The sequence below is a fragment of the Coenobita brevimanus genome, chromosome 63 (genome assembly GCF_032717465.1).
Source record: "Coenobita brevimanus isolate Jiangsu-jjx chromosome 63, ASM3271746v2, whole genome shotgun sequence".
NCBI lineage: Eukaryota > Metazoa > Arthropoda > Malacostraca > Decapoda > Coenobitidae > Coenobita > Coenobita brevimanus.
Genome location: NC_137016.1, coordinates 4450977 through 4467778, shown reverse-complemented (window position 1 = coordinate 4467778; position 16802 = coordinate 4450977). Strand labels below are relative to the sequence as shown.

Here is a 16802-nt window from a genome sequence, read left to right as displayed (position 1 = left end):
CAATGGGCAGGAAGAAGCTTAGCACTGCAACTGAAACTGACATACAACGTTTAACCTACTTTATCTGCAGTATGTTCTCAATGGGCTAAAAAAGGTTATTATTATTATTATTATTATTATTATTATTATTATTATTATCTTTTTAATGAGGGCCAGAAGACAGTATGATTTACCTTAAGATATAGTAATTTACAAAACAGTACTTCTTATGAACAACTGAAGTCCTTTGCTGGGAGGTTTTATGGTGCATGAAGGTTAGCTACAACAATGAAAAGTCTTACAGATGAAAGAATAAGATTGCCAATGAACCCACAGCCTACAATAGAAAAGTAAGGAGAAGGAGGTTAAGGTCATGCTTGTGATTAGTCTGATAACTCAATCTAGCTTATTGTAGAAGATACGTAGAGGGACAGCAAAATTCTCATTAAAAAAAGTATCATCCTTAGTATTCCCATCCTGTCTTCAGTGCGATGCCACAATCAGGTAGTCCACACTGACCTTGCCATGGCAGTCTCATCCAAGGTCTCAGCCCTAATCCTGCTGGTCTCCTCCTCTCGTCCACACCCCTCCCTTAGCACTGCCACACGCTCATTCAGTCTCTTCTGTGGCGGTAAGTGATGAAAATTTCGTAAGCGGTGTGTACAAACAGCGGTTTATGTGCACACACACACACACACACACACACACACACACACACACACACACACACATCAGAAGCAAAACCAAAGTTAAAGATAAAATACAGTTCATTAAGGACCAGAGGATCATCTATACACAAGAGAAAAATATTTGTGAAACATTAAATGTAAACGTCCAATCAGTTTTACAAAAGAAATTAATTTTGAGAGAGATGAAATGGAACATGCATGCCCACACGTTTTACCAGATATACAAATATCAGAAAAAGAAGTACAGGAGGATTCAATTAAATTAGACAAGGGAAAAGCAAATGGTCCTGACGAAATTTCAAGTTGGATTCTACATGAATTTGCAAAAGAGGTAAATAGACCAATATATTTAATATTCAAGGAATCCTTAGGTCAAGGTAAACTACATGATATTTGGAAGAGAGCAAACATTGTTCCCTTATTCAAGAGAGGGAACAGGCATAAAACAGTCAACTACCAACCAGTATCACTGACCAGTGTTGCAAGTAACATACTAGAAAAGCCGATATGAAAAGTTTGGGTAAACCATCTAGAAGAACACAATATGATAACAGAAAGGCAGTCTGGTTTTATAAAGCGAAAATCATGTGTTACTAATCTATTAAGCTATTATGACAGAGCTGCAGAAACATTACAGAAAAGAGAAGGCTGGGTGGACGGTATCTATCTAGATTTCAAGAAAGCATTTGGCAGGGTACAGCACCAAAGACTTATGGAAACCGTACCATCAAGGAGGAATCCAAGGCAACCTGTACTGTTGGATGCAAGATTTTCTCAGAAAATGGGAAATGAGAACAGTGCTAAGGGGAAATGACTCATCATGGAGGGAAGTGACTAGTGGAGTTCCACAGGGCTCAGTGCTGGCACCAATTATGTTTTTAGTGTATATAAATGACATAGATAGTAGCATTCGAAATGAAAGCTACCTAAATATGTTTGCTGATGATGCAAAAATACAAAGGAGAATTACTAACACAGACTCTTGTAGAGAGCTACAAGAAGAATTAAATAAGCTTCATGAATGGAGCGATAAATGGCAAATGGAATTAAGTGTGGACGTGTCATGTAATTAAGTTTGGTAAAAGTGGAAAAAGACCAGATTGTGATTTTAAGTTAGGAAGGAAAACCCTACACATATCAGAAGGAGAGAAGGACCTAGGTGTGATTATCAATAACAGACCATCTCCAGCTGACCACATCAGTGAGAAGGTACGGAACATACCTGGAGTATGTACATACCAGTAGTCTGGAATCCTTATCTCAAGAAACACAAAGAGGAGACTGAAAAAGTTCAAAGGGCCGCTATAAGATGGATACCAAGCTTAACGGATCTTAGCTCTAGAGAAAAACTAGAAAAAATAAATCTGCCAACACTACAGGAGAGAAGGAAAAGAGGAGACATGATTATGGTATATAAATGTGTCTCAGGGAAAGAGAAAATGGACATAAATGAGTATATAACCTACGGGGAAGCATCAGCAAGAGGACACTACAAAAAAACTGCATAGAAAGAGAGGTAATAAAGACGTTAGAAAATTCAGTTTCCCAAATAGGGCAACTGATCGGTGGAACGCATTACCGAATGAAGTAGTGTGTGCCAAAAGAACTCATAGATTTAAGGATATGTATGATAAAAGTGATTTAATACACGGGACAGTACGAGCTTGACTCATTCCTGTTAAGATACAATTAGGTAAGAACAATTAGGTAAGAACACACACACACACACACACACACACACACACACACACACACACACACACACACACACACACACACACACACAAATGCGGTGGAGGAGTGAGTAAGCTAGAGAAAGGAGCGTGTGGCTGCGACACAGCTGGAGAAAGTGAAGTTGAAAGCCGGTGAAAGTGCGACTGACACCGGTTCTCATACTCTGCTCCTATTGGTTTGTTTTTATTCTCTTCTATATTTACCTAGCCTCGTCCCTCTATACCTCGAAGTGGGTAATGTGGAAACTGAATTAATGAGCCCTGTACTGCCAGTGAAATTGACCCAAACTGTTAAAAAAAAAAAAACAAGGAATTACATAGAAATCGACAAACGGGAGTGGAAAGTAAAATAAATGTAAAGGAATTACCTGGTGTGAAGGAATGGGTTAAAAATATTTTAGGAAAGATGGCGAGAACATCCTTGACATTTTTTTAATTGCTTCTATTCTTTCATTTTTACCACTTTAGGAGGATGACACAGTTTTCATCTTTATCAGGCAACCACCAGATGATATTCACCTTTATGATGAATCTCTAATTGTGAGGTAGTTAACGAAAAACTTACACAAACCTCTCCAGTTCGAAAATTCTTCCTAAGCTGAATCAAAATGTCAGGAAATGTCATGAGAAAAAAAAAAGTGTCGTTGGACTGAGCATGCTAACCCCCCCCCCCTCTTTTTTCTCCATTTCTTTTCTTCCTACGGTTACCCTTCCATCCACGACCACTCTAACACTCGGTAGAACACAGTCACTGGGGACGAAGCAGAGAGCTTTTATTAAGTGTAAAAGGGCAGTGAAAGTAGGGATATAAGAAAGGCTCGCTGAATGGTCTGCCAGCAGCGGGAGTCGAGAATTACACAGATTATTCACCATCCAGCAAAAGTCCTTACATCCTGGGAAACGTTGTCGCTGAAGACCAAGCAGGAGTGAGTTGTTACAGGTATGCAGGAACTATATATCAGCAAGTACACGTGAACATGATTAGCGTTAAATGAAGTGATATGTAACTTCAACTCTAGTTTCTCTTCACCTCAGTCTCACGGAGTTCCCCATCGTCAGTCTCCCTCACATTCCCGGTATCTGTTGGAGAGGAGTCTGGAGTACGCGATGAGATGACAGCTCGGGGAAGAGATACCTGAGAAAGAGAGAGAGAAGTAAGTGCTGATGGATTGTGTGTTATTTTACTTTTGCTGCTTCGGGAGACACTATTGGCTTTGAAGGAATTAGGTATAGTAGCCTCCCTTACCCCCTATGGAAACTGATTAGATTATAGTGGAATTCCCCCCAAAGCATGGAGGAGAAAATAAGGTGTAAAAAATGATATAAATTGTTAAGGACAAAGTTTTAGAAGTCCTCCTAAGTCCCATTCTCGTCACCTGAGGATACTTTCTAACAACCCATTCCTTAACTGTATATTTTGCCAATTTCACCTTTATATTAATTTCGGTGCCTTTATGTTACCTATTTCATCATAATAGCCTCCTCGGTGCCTTGATATATTAGCTATTAGATAATGATGATGATGATGATGAGGTAGAAGATGAAGGGAGAAGAAGAAGAAGGGGATGATGATGATGATGATGATGATGATATCCATCTCGTAGATACTCACAGGACTGAAGGGACCTGGGCCGCTTGGATTCGAGCGGAGGAGGAAGAGGAGAAGGTTGATGATGAGGAGGGCGAGCAGGACTGGGGGCAGGACTCGCCTCAACCCACTGCATCTCGTCGTGCCTGGCATCACACTGGCTAGCAGGTGAGGGGGAGGGGGCGGGAAGGGATGGGGAACTGGGAGGTAGTGAGGGGGAAGAGGTTGCTGGGAAAGTCTAGGAGACGGGGGGAAGGGGCGAATGGGGGACTCGCCCATACACTAACATTTACTTAGTCGGTTAACCCTGACTCACAACTTGGGAATATATTGCTTTACATTTTGACAGGCTAGTCATTAAGTACACGAGCCCTGATGTTCTCTCAAAGGGGAATATTATATGATGTATCCTAGTGTCTGACTATTTCATTTTACCAGAAACACGATGATCTTGACTTAAGTTCAGCTTTTTTATTATTAGCCTATTATTTTTCTGAGTACGTGATCTTTCTTTAATGCGTACGACGTCTTTAAGATGAAGTATTGTTCTTACTCCACTGGCCGTAGTTGTCAGTTGTGATACTATTCTCCTGACCGTGATTGCTTTTCGTGTTATCATCCGGCTGGTTTCCTTATTCTCGCACTGACTGGACCTGAGGGAATCAATGTCCAGGGGAAGAGACACAATTTGATAACGCCATAGCCGTTGTGTGTCGGTGGGCTGAGATATATAAATAAATTCACTCTGAGTTTCACGATACTTCACCATCACTCGGGCAGAATAGGGGATCACCGATCAGCAACTATTATGTGTCAGTTTAATATTGTCTGAAGAACAGTCTGAACTTCATGAGGCTTCATTATCACTCGGACAGAATGCACTTTCACTGATCAGCAGCGTTATCAATGTTAGTTCAACAGTATTGTCCAAGGAACAGTCTGAATTTAACGGGCCTTCACCAACGCTCGAGGAGAATGCAGAATCACCCATCACTCTCCCCTTCCAGTCAACGGATCACCTTCCCTTCAAGCCAGTGGATCAGCGCAGGTCCTACCCCCAGCAACTGCGAAGCTAGCTTGAGAAGGAGAGAGGGGAGGTCGGCGTCACTACTGAGTACACCAGTTGTCGCTACACACTGTTGCAAGGCCTCCTGATATTCTCGTCAGTTTAGCAGACTTTTATCTCATTCCTAGCGATGTGGTTTGAATATCCCACCTCAGTATTTTCTTTCAGGCTGTATATATTCTTCTAATGCTTATATATAGATACCATAGGCTAAGTAACAAGCAAGAGGATATAAACGCGCCATAAAAGAAAAATAATAAGAAAAAGCTGCCATGCCTCCTGCCCTATTCTTATTATTTCCCAAGACTTCTTTTTAAACGACTTATTTTGCCTAATACACCTAAATATTCTATTGCATGTTACTGATATGAAGTAGGCCTACGACGATAATAGAAAGAGCTGAACTTTAAACCTTACTGTTGTAAAGGTATACAGAGTACATTGTGATACAGCAAAAGCAGGCGATGGGTATTGCCACACACCTCCTTCAGCTAATATAGTTACATACAGTCATTGGTTACAAAATGCATTCAGCGTACAGCAAAATGAGGTGGTGAATCTTACCACACAAACACCCTTCGGCAAACAGAGATGTACTGAGAAACGTAATACAGTATTTAGGCTACTGAGAAATGTTAAATGAGAAGGTACTAGGATGTTGTAGCAAAATGCCAGAATCACCATAAAATACCAACGCTTTCAAAAATATTGCTGAAATGTTGATATTAATTTCCGGAATATCGGTAGATTAAATACTTCAGGGCATCAATATTTTGTGCTACAGAAAGGTGAATGTGTTTAGGGGCCGAAAGCGCTTAACTTGCAGTCTTGGCATTACCTTGGGAGGTACATGCATAGTGTATGTCCACACACAGTTGCACTCGAGTTGCCAGCTGTCATGACACAAACACTTGAAGTAACTCAGATGCTGCACGGAGCGACGGAACTGAACTGAATTGAAATATTTATTATTGTAAAAGGTACGGAGCGCTAATACAACAAAAGAAGGTGGTGGGTCTTGCCATGCACCTTCTCAGCCAATACAGTTACATAGCCTACTGTACAGTTAGTGACTGGACATATGTGGGTGTGGCCACACCGCGGTTTTTGGGAGTAGCCACGTACCCTTTGATAAAAATAAGTTATATTCTATGTTATAAAATACAGAGGCATTCGTAAGATGTATTACATAAAGGAGAAAGGGATAGTACTGGAGTAGTAAAGGAGGGAATGAATGCGCACAACACATTCGCTCTCTTAAGATGAGGATATAAACCACAGGGATGCACATGTATACTCGTATACAAAAAAGTAAATCATAATCACCTCTACCACTAGGCTCCTTTCACACACACCATCCTCACGCACCTTTCCGCACGCCGCACCCGTACCCTGGCGATTCCAACAGATTAGATGAGAGTAATGGGAGATACAAGGTCACAAGTGAACCGCGTTATGAAGGGACATGGATACTAGTCACAGGTGTTCTCGCACAGTAGAATGCCTACGAACATTGTAGATGAACAGAAAGATCTGACGGTACTAAGATGAGGTCCAGATTGGCTGGTCCTGAACTATAATACAGAGGAGTACAGCGTGACTTGCGGCTGAAATTCTGAACCAGGCGTCACATACAGACTTACGATCAACTGCCTCGTGTAAGTACAGTACATTTAATTTTGCAGGAAGAGTTAAAGAGACATTAGGAGTTATTGCACTGTTCAGTCCTCGTCATTCCTAACAACAGCACCAGCAATAATAATAATAATAATAATAATAATAATAATAATAATAATAATAATGATAATAATAATAATGAAGAAGGTGAATAGATATGATAATTAAGTGTGAGAAAGACGTACAGGAGGTAACGAGGCAAGTATGACAAGTGATCGAGGTGACTGGATGAATTTTGTGTGGGGTGTATGACCAGGGTTTGGCACCCCTTGTTAACTTTGCAGCCGTCGGATTGATTCTCTTATGTGTGTGTGTGTGTGTGTGTGTGTGTGTGTGTAAAGCTACGTGCGGAGTGTTTTTTTGTTTGTTTGTTTTTGTTTTGACCTATAAAGCAACGCCAGAACTCCGGGGGCTAGAACAGTGAATGAACGGGAGTGTGGTTCTTCCATCTGGGACTTTGATTAATATCGCATTCTACTTTTTTTTTTTTTCGACTCACTGGATCCTACCTCAGTCCACCCTCGTGGGGTAAAAGGAGGTGGTAATATTCTATCTATTGCCAAACGCTTTAATCCCGTAAAGGGTGGCCACAGACAAAATCTCCTCCATGTCGACCTGTTCCTTGCCATTTCGCTGCCCTCCCTCTAACTCACACTCCCCTCTCATAGCTCCACTCCCGCCCTCCATCTCATCCTCGGTCTCCTCCTCCCTCTTCCCCCCTTTACCTCACTCACATACACTCTCCTCATTTGTCTCTCGCTCTCCATCCTCTCCGCATGGTCAAACCACCTCAATGTATTTTTCGTAACTCTTTGTATCACATAATAATAATAATAATAATAATAATAATAATAATAACAATAATAATAACGGCAAGGAACTCGTCATACCTTAAAAAGAGACCAGATTTTTTTTTCATTCTTTTGCTGCTTATTTCACGTGGATCAGAGGCAGAAAGACAAAACTACCTCTCTACATCCTTTGCTTAACTCTGTGATAAGCACCATACTAAAGTGTTAATATAGTGTTACAACTCAGCATTCAAGATCGAGAGATGGCATGTTTATACCAAGTTATAGGAGTGCAGTTCACTTTACTCGTACGATACTGAATCTATGACATGCGTAAAAATAAGTAGCATATCAGAATATTTTGTACCAAGGCTTTCCACATTCTTTTGTTTAGTGTATTTTCCCTCCTCCGTGTTGTAGGTATACTCTTCACTGGGCGTAGACCAAGTTCCCCCTGAGTATACGAGCGCCTGACACCCCCTCCAGGTAAAGGTGGGAGGGACGAGGACTGTATGGGGAAGGAGGAGAGGAAGGGAGGAGGGAGGGATGAGAGGGTCTGAGGGAAAGGAGAGGGGGAGAAAGGGGGAAGGGAGGGGGAGAGAAAAGGGAAGACAGGAAGAACAGGGGAAAGGAGGAGAGGGGAAGGGGATGAAAGAACGAGATAAAGGAGGGGAAGGGGAGGGAGAGAGGGAGAGCGAGAGATGCATGGAGGAGCAGGCGAGTGGCCAGGAGGGGATGCGAGTAAGGGAAGGAAGGGAAGGAGGAGGAAGAGGAGAGAATCGAGAAAGGAGAGGGAACGGAGAAAGGCAGGAGGTGGAAAGGACGAGGAATTACTCACTGTACCCATCTGACCAAACCATTTCCATTCGTACAAACCACCCAGTTACAAAAGTTGAATGAGGAAGAGTTTAGGAGGTGGCATGCAGCAGGGATGGGAGAGAGGGGAAGGGAAGAGAGGAAGTAGGGATGGGAGAGAAGGGAGGGGAAGAGAGAAAATAGGGATGGTGTAGGGGGAGAGGATGGAATGTGAAGAGGTTGGGAGGGGGAGAGAAAGTCAGTAGGTGGGGAGAGAAGAGGAATATTGAGAAGAGGAGAGAGGGAAGAGGAGATTGGGGAGGGAAGAGAGGCTGAATATGGGAGACGGTGAGGTGGAGAATGGATGGCGAGAGGAGAGAGGGAAATGAAAGAAAACGAGGATGGGAAGAGGAATGGTGGAAGGAGGAGAAAAGGTGCGTAGAGGGAAGGGAGGGAGGGGGGGAGGAGAGAGGGGTAGTAAGTAGGAAGGAGAGAAAAAGAGGGAGGAATATTAGGCACTGGAGATTCTTAAACTCCTAATACCCCTAATATCTCAGAAAGGATCATATCTGTTTATCTGTCTCTATCTGTCTACCTATCTATTGTTGCTAATCTATCTATTAATTTATCTACGTCTCTTGCCTGATGCCACATCCAGTGAGGGGATGATCATGACAAAAGGGGAGACCTCAGGTACAAGTAACTGAGTCCCTCCTCCCACATTCTTATTGCTACACCCTCTCATGCTTGGGACAACTCAAGTATTCTATCCCAGCAAATGCCAGGCTATATTACTGAGCTGAAAACCACAGGGCCTTGGTGTTAACAGTATCTTGAAACACCTCATACAGACAACTAGGCATATATGTGCTCATTTTTTTTTTTTTTTTTTAGAAACTTCAACAGACTATATCAGGGGGAATCTTGAGTAAAAAGTCCTATATCACTATGGGTTCAGTTCTCACCTCATTGAGCTGCAGTTAATGATGACCTTATGGGAAAAAATGGTCTTCCTCTTACTTCACGCACAGGGCCATCAGTAACTGTAGCTCCGTAACCACTGAAAGTTGGACTAAGGTGTTATGGCACATTTTGCTCAGTTAACCCTTAAATAACTTACTGAACTTTCTAAAAAAATTCATGGGACACCTTGTACCTGGAGTAGCATGGCAATATATCATCCCCTTTCTTCAGAGGATGTGTAATCTTATTTTATTCTAGCTACTTCCAGATGATTCTATTTAGCTTTGGAGAGAAAAAAAAAAAAAAAAAAAAAAATAGTCGCCCGCGCCAGACCTTATTATATCATATTGCCCTGCTAGATGACAGGAGGGCTCTACCCTCCCGGCAGGGCAGCTACCGGGCGTGTCTCGAACTTATGACCCCCCTGGTCCTGAGTTCGATGCTCTACCACTATTAGGATGCGTGAAAAAAAAAAAAAAGGTACCTTAGAGTATTGAAGGCACAGAAGTAACTGTCATAAGCACAATAATGAACAAAGATACAATGGCACATACATGGTTCAAAGTTGTAACTGTAAATTATCATTACATGTTTTGAGATGAGTAAAGTGGTACATAAATATACAGTAGGTGTATGTACATGTATGCAGAGTGAGACACAAATGCACGCATACATATACGTATATATCTATACATATATGTATATATTCACGCACATGTAACCATAGACATAATGCGTGTAGCCTACAGGATAAAGATATGGGTGTGAGTACAGACGTGCATACATATACATATGCTACATGCAAATATACAGTATATACGATATATTCTTATATACATAGACAGGGAGACATGTATACTGTACATATACACCCTAAGTAGATACATATACATAGTCACATACACATGTACTGTAGATAGATACGCAAAAACGATATGCAGTAAAAAATTTCCAAAATCCCAGCACTAGGACAATACATGCACATGTACCTCATGTGTGGATGTGTGGACCACACACACACACACACACACACACACACACACAAGCATACACATGCACACGCACACACACACAGGATTGCATATATATATATATATATATATATATATATATATATATATATATATATATATATATATATATATACTGTATATCCCATCATTGTCGTATAGTCGCGCCGCACGACTCTGAGGTTGTCATTATCGTACCTGGCATCATACCATTCAAAAGTGCGTCCGATTTCGTATCATATCATACACTAATCATTATTATTCACTAATATATTATACATGAATATTATTATATACTAATATATACACGAATCACATGGGTCTCATATTATACACGAAATCAGACGCACTCTTGAATGACAGGTTACCAGGGCACGATAATAACAGCCTCAGAGTCGCACGCCGTTACTAAAGTGCCAGGGCATTACAATGAAAGGAAGTCGGGTTGAAGGGTGAGAATGTCTTCGAGTACATCAAGATGTGTGATGAAGTTGGTACACAAAGCAGAAAAGAATCTAGGGGGTCTGAATTCTTTTAGTGTAAATTTTAGTTACCCCATAAACGTTTTCTGTAATAACTGGTATACTATGAAGACCATAAAAGAAAATGCAAAGCAAGAACTGAAATAATTACAAAAAGTCCATATAAATGGCAACTCTTTGGTATCAAGAGAGAGAGAGAGAGAGAGAGAAACTCGATCATTCGTTATGTGCGAAAATAGTTTTCATACTGCTGGAAAAGTATGTTGTTTGTACCCCTTCCCTCGTCAGTATGCTCTCGTGCACTTATCCTTCTATATGTGAATAATTAGGCCAATATATTATTTGACAGAATGATGTACTTTAACACAATGTCTGTGAGCTATATGTCTTTTATGGTCCGATTGTGGTCGTGGACTGGGGCAGATTAAAGTTGAACAGCTTAGGTTTTGCTGGAAAATGAATGTTTCTAATATAAAAAAAAACGTTTGGTGGTTTAGGATAGAACATTATAGGCTATTTAATTACCTAAATGGATGTCAACAGTGCATATTTTGTGGTTATGAGGAAGTGCGAAGATTCTTTTATGTGCAAGACCGATTTGGTTAAACTGTAGTACAGCACATAAAAAACATACTATAATGTGAATGTTCATACTGAACTTATTTGCTTCCGTAAAGCACATATAACTCCTAGTTACTGTGTAGTGTATGGCAGTACCCATTTAGGACATCAAAGACTGTTTTAGCGAGATATAGTCAATTACGTGAGTTAAGGTATACAGTAACTTTATTTTCCATTGTCTATTGCATTTTTTTTTTTTTTTTACGGGGTATGAAGGCCAGTCTAGATCAGTCATGGTTATTTTCCCCGGCTAGTGTCTGCTCATAAGGGCTCACAGCTTGATACTCCTGTTCACATTAAGCTCACAGAACCGTAAGATCAAGAGGGACTGTGGGCTGGTGCTCAGGGTCAAGGGGCTAACACTAATGAGCAGTTATTTCGTACTCATGAGCATAGAGGTAGCACTCAGGTTGAGGAAACGCAGTGGACAACTAAAAAAAAAAAAAAAAGCTGAGTACTGATGCAGCTTGTCACTAAACATACCGGTTACTGGATGTTTACTGACCCATAAATATTGGGAAATTTGTGGGCCTTTTCCCCCTTGAAAAATCCCTAGAATCGCCACTGGTCAACACGGTAAGGTCAACCAAAACATTCTTTAATCGACTGTGACTAATCTTTACGCAAGTGTTAAGGTAAGGCAAATATAAAGGGATTCGATTTTGAGACCACTTAGTCAAACATCAAGGTCAAAGAAAAAGATCAAAATTAAGTTCACAGGGCAAGGTCAGCTCAGTTTTAATCTGATTTCAACCAAATTTGGTGGAAGATTTACATCTATCTATCTATCTATTGTCAGACGCCTTAATCCCGTAAGGGATGGCCACAAACAAATCACCTCCACGTTGCCCTGTCCCCGTCATTTCATTGCCCTGCTCCCAGCTCACACCCCCCTCTCTCATATACCTCTCCACTCCATCCCTCCATCTCATCCTTGGCCTTTGTTGTTGTTGTTGTTAAATATTTACCCACACTTGGTGAGGCACGGGCAAAGTGAGAGCCCGTCAGAGAAAAGCAGGATAAGAAAAGACCACAAAGCAGGAAAAAAAAAAAAAACAAAGGAGTATGTCCTAGGACAAAGACATGGAGTGAAAGGCAGTTAGCGGGGAGGGCGGTAATCCCGCACAATGTGTAAAAGCCTTCGGTAGGGCGCGCTGCCAACGAGCCGAGCCGCATCAAAGACATCATCGCCAGAACGAGGAAAGCCCTCGTTAGTCTGTACACGAAGTAGGGCGGTGGCCGGGCAGTCGAGCAGGTAATGGCAGAGGGGTTCGGTGCACCGCGCATAGCAATGGGGCACGGTTCAGGCTCCAAGCCGGCAACCTGGCGATAGCACAGGAAGCCCAGGTGGAGACGCCGGATTCGGACTAGGATGTAATTAGGTAGGCCAGTCGGTACCGAAAGAGGAGAATATGATGTGGCCGTCGCATACCAGACGGCCGAACGTGAGCCCTCAGCAATACAAAGTTGATGGCCGTCTTTAGTACGCCTGGAGATAGTGCTAGCCACGATCTACCTACACCAGGTCAGCCAGCCTGACAAACTCGCGCAGGTGGGTGTGACGTCACGTGAGGTCCAGAAAGGTGAGGTGAGATGCGGTGTGGACGTCAGGACCCAGGACAATGGGAAATTATATTTCAGTCTTTCCTTGTACCTTGCACAGTGTACATATGGAGCACGTGGAGTTTCAAAAGGCATGTTATTCATCCAGAGGGAATTTGTGGTCGACTGATTATTTTCATAATGCCTAGCCAGTGTGCAGTATTTGGCTGTAGTAACAAACAGCGTACAGTGGATGGGAAAAACATAAGGTACTACCGATTTCCGAAGGATGAGCATTTCAGGAGTGTGTGGATCAACTTGTGTCATCGTCAAGATGATATCAATCCTCAACATGCTGTTATATGTTCTGTACACTTCACAAAAGACGATTATATTGATGATACGAAAAGTCGTTTACTTGGCATTGAGAGTCTAAGAAATAAACGACTTCTCAAGGATGATGCTGTGCCTTCACTATTTCTCCCAAAGAGTAAGTATTATAGTATTAGTTGTTGGTGGTGTTACACGCTATTATAATATTAATGTGGTCAGCGATAAATAATTATTTCACTGGAGACAGTAAGAGGTGCAGAATTTCACTTAATACCGACCTAATGTCCGAATAAATAAGAAAAATGTATACACAGTCATAGTTATATTATTACATTGCATACTCCATTTTAATGATAACAGTAATAGTAATAGCAATAATATTAATAAGAATTAGAATGATGATACACCTACTACTACTGCTACTACTACTACTACCACTACTACTACTACTACTACTACTACTACTACTAATAATAATAATAATAATAATAATAATAACGATAATAATAATAATAATAATAATATCAACAACAACAACAAAGACAATGGATACAAAAAGCGTAATCCTTTACTCAAATATATATGACAGCATTAATTATTATTTAAGAGAGAGAAAGAGAGAGAGTTTCATTATACTTGTCATATTATATAAGTCAGCTGACATCATTGTTGGAGAGACCTAGTAAAATGTAAATATTTCTATTGCTTCAGCTCAAAGTCCAACAGAGGTGGCTATCAAGAGAGCTGAAAGAGTAGAGAAGCAAGGTCTGAAGAGGAAAGTAGCCGAGTTACTACATGTTCATACCTCAAGTGACTGTGTGCCTTATATCAGCTCTGAGACACAAAATACCCAAGTCACAGTAAATGCAGATGAACAGTTACGTGAACAAAGATCAGATCATGACGTCAGTAAAGAAACTACTTTGCTAGAGAGTGAAAATAATAAAGTAATATCGCTCTGCACAAACTGGCAGAAAATCAAAGAAGATTCGCATATGAAAATAAAGAAGTTACAAGATGAGGTTGATTTCTTGCGTAACAAGTATTGAAACTTGAAAGAAAGTACTGAAAAAACGAGTGACATTTATACTAGTATTGTCCATAAGAACTATCGGTATAATAATGGTACACTGCATTTGGATAAATGTATCCTACTGTAAGTGAATTAAATATCAGTGATGACTTAATTGCCTTTCACGAGAAATTTAAGTGAAAATAATAACTAAATGTGGGGAACATAATACAAAATGAGCGAGGACGTAGAATGAAGGAGTGGAATGAGGGTGAGAGAGCGATTGGTGGTGAGGTGGACCGCGCGTGACGTCACTGCGCGGGTTGGGTTCATTTTGGGAGGCAGGCTGGCTGACCTGGTGTAGGTAGATCGTGGTGCTAGCCACCACCGAGAGAACTCGGGAGGCACAAGGGTGGAACGGAAACGTGACAGCGGGGAGGATGCTAGCTGCACGTGCGGTTGTGTCCGCCAGTTAATATCCCCCAATCCCAACATGCCCAGGGACCCAGTGAAAAGTCACTGAGCCGCCCCGCCACTGGATGAGGCAAGAGACAGTATAGATAGTGGTGAGTAAAAACCGGTGGGATACGAGGGAGAGAGACTCCAGGCACTGAAGGGAGGAGAGTGAGTCAGTGTGTAAAACGACTCGCAGATGTCGATGTCTATAGGCGTGGCGCAAGGAGCCTTTGAGTGGCACCAGCTCAGCCTGAAAGGCGGAAACCCCCGTGGAGATGCGCCAGGATTCTGTATCCTTGGCCTCCCCCTCCCTCTACCCCCTCCACCTCACTCACATACACTCTCTTCGTCAGTCTCTCACCCTCCATCCTCTCCACATGGCCAAACCACCACAATGTGTTTTTCCTAACGCTTCCTATCACATCCACATCCACACCACAACGCTCCTTCACGTCCTCATTTGTCAGGCAAAAATGAAGTAATCTGATTTTGAGAGCTGTCAGTTTTGAAAGTAAAGGTTACATGGCAAAATCAAATGTTTGATTTTTTGACCAGACAGTGGGCGCGGGTCTTGCACACTCTGACTACTCCATCTTATTTATATCCTGATTCTAAGTAAGAACAACAAGCCTTCATCTGAATGTCAGTTCTTATTGTGCTTGGCCTTTACTTCCACTAAATGTTGACTCCTGGCGTGAGTACGGGATTGAGATGAACCAGGGAAAGCATTTTCACTTTTGAAATCAGTATACCAGGAGTGTGAAGGGAGCTATTTATACAGTCGTTTCTTTCTCACTAAACTGTAGTCGAAGACATAAAGGTCACATTTCAGCGAGAGACCTGCCTCGCGATGAATTTACCAATACGGTGAGATTTCTTGCAGTCACTTTATTTTACATCTTTTCGCATTTCTATATGGGGTCGATGTGTTAGACCAGTTTTCGTTATACAGCTCGAGGCTGTCATGGTGTGATAATTTGATTTACCATTTTAGTTTTGGCTGGGTTTATGGCCGGATGCCATTCCTGACGACAACCCTCCCCAAATATCTCCCAGGCTTGGGATCGGTACCTAATTGGGTTTTCGCAGCGTCACTAACGCTTGACAATAAGAACATCAAGAATACCAGCCTCAAAATTAGTATGATATGCAGCATCAGCGGCAGCAGCAGCATCAGTAGCAGCGGCAGCGGTAACAACAGGAAGCGAGGCTGAAGTGAGTGCAGGAGTGGGGGGCTGAACCTGTTTCATTATCTACTGAAGTATCACGTGATAGCTCTGACCGGGGCTACACATGCGCATTTGGTGGACCCTGTTATTACCTCGCCAGCTTATCCTCCCACACTCTGCTCAGCGCAGGTCGGTACCTCATAATTATCATCAAAGTTATTATCATGACCATCACCACCAAGCAGTGAGTTTTAAAGCCCTCTCCCAGTCCCCTCAGCTCTGATTTATTATTATTATTATTTTTTTGTTTTAACACCTGCGGGCGTTAGCCTTGAGGTGTATTGTTTTCAACGCGCGTGCGTGTGTGTGTGTGTGTGTGTGTGTGTGTGTGTGTGTGTGTGTGTGTGTGTGTGTGAAGAATATAACTAATAAAATTGTGAACCGGTTTGGCCAAACTTGGTGGAAAGATTGATGGTCAGACAAGGATGACTGAATTTGAATTTGAAAAAAAAAAGAAAAAAGAAACAGAAAGTCACAGAGCAAAAGCAATTGAAATAGTTTTACTCCGATCTGGACCAACTTAAAGGAAAGGTTTAACATCCGGCAAAGGTGACGAGGATGGATTTTGTGCCTACTCTGTTAAGGATCACGATAACAGTGCAAGGTCAAAGGTTCGACCCTTTCCCTGATGATGGAGAACGGGTGCTGAAATTTGAGTGCCCATTCTTGTTCTTAGTCCGTTCTACTTCATCACCAATATACTGTATCTCTTTATCATCTCTCAAACTGGTTCTGTTTTTTAACTTTTGCCTCTCACTACCACTCCATTCCCCGAACGGATAAAACAATTAACTGCTCCATAAATGGCATGGCCTCACCACTGAACATAAACCACA

At 41.7% G+C, this 16802-nt stretch overlaps 1 protein-coding gene across 1 annotated transcript in view; it reads right to left on the bottom strand.

The window, feature by feature from the left end:
- The window catches only part of LOC145404283 (carbohydrate sulfotransferase 8-like), an 18081-nt gene extending 3305 nt beyond the window's left edge, over positions 1–14776 (bottom strand). Inside the window, exons 1-3 of the mRNA XM_080275804.1 lie at positions 14637–14776; positions 5894–5948; positions 499–602 (exon numbers count right to left, since the gene is read on the bottom strand). Of these exons, the coding sequence (XP_080131930.1) occupies positions 499–602; positions 5894–5948; positions 14637–14776 (299 nt within the window). The remainder of the gene's footprint in view (positions 1–498; positions 603–5893; positions 5949–14636) is intronic.
- Between the last annotated feature and the right edge of the window lie 2026 nt (positions 14777–16802).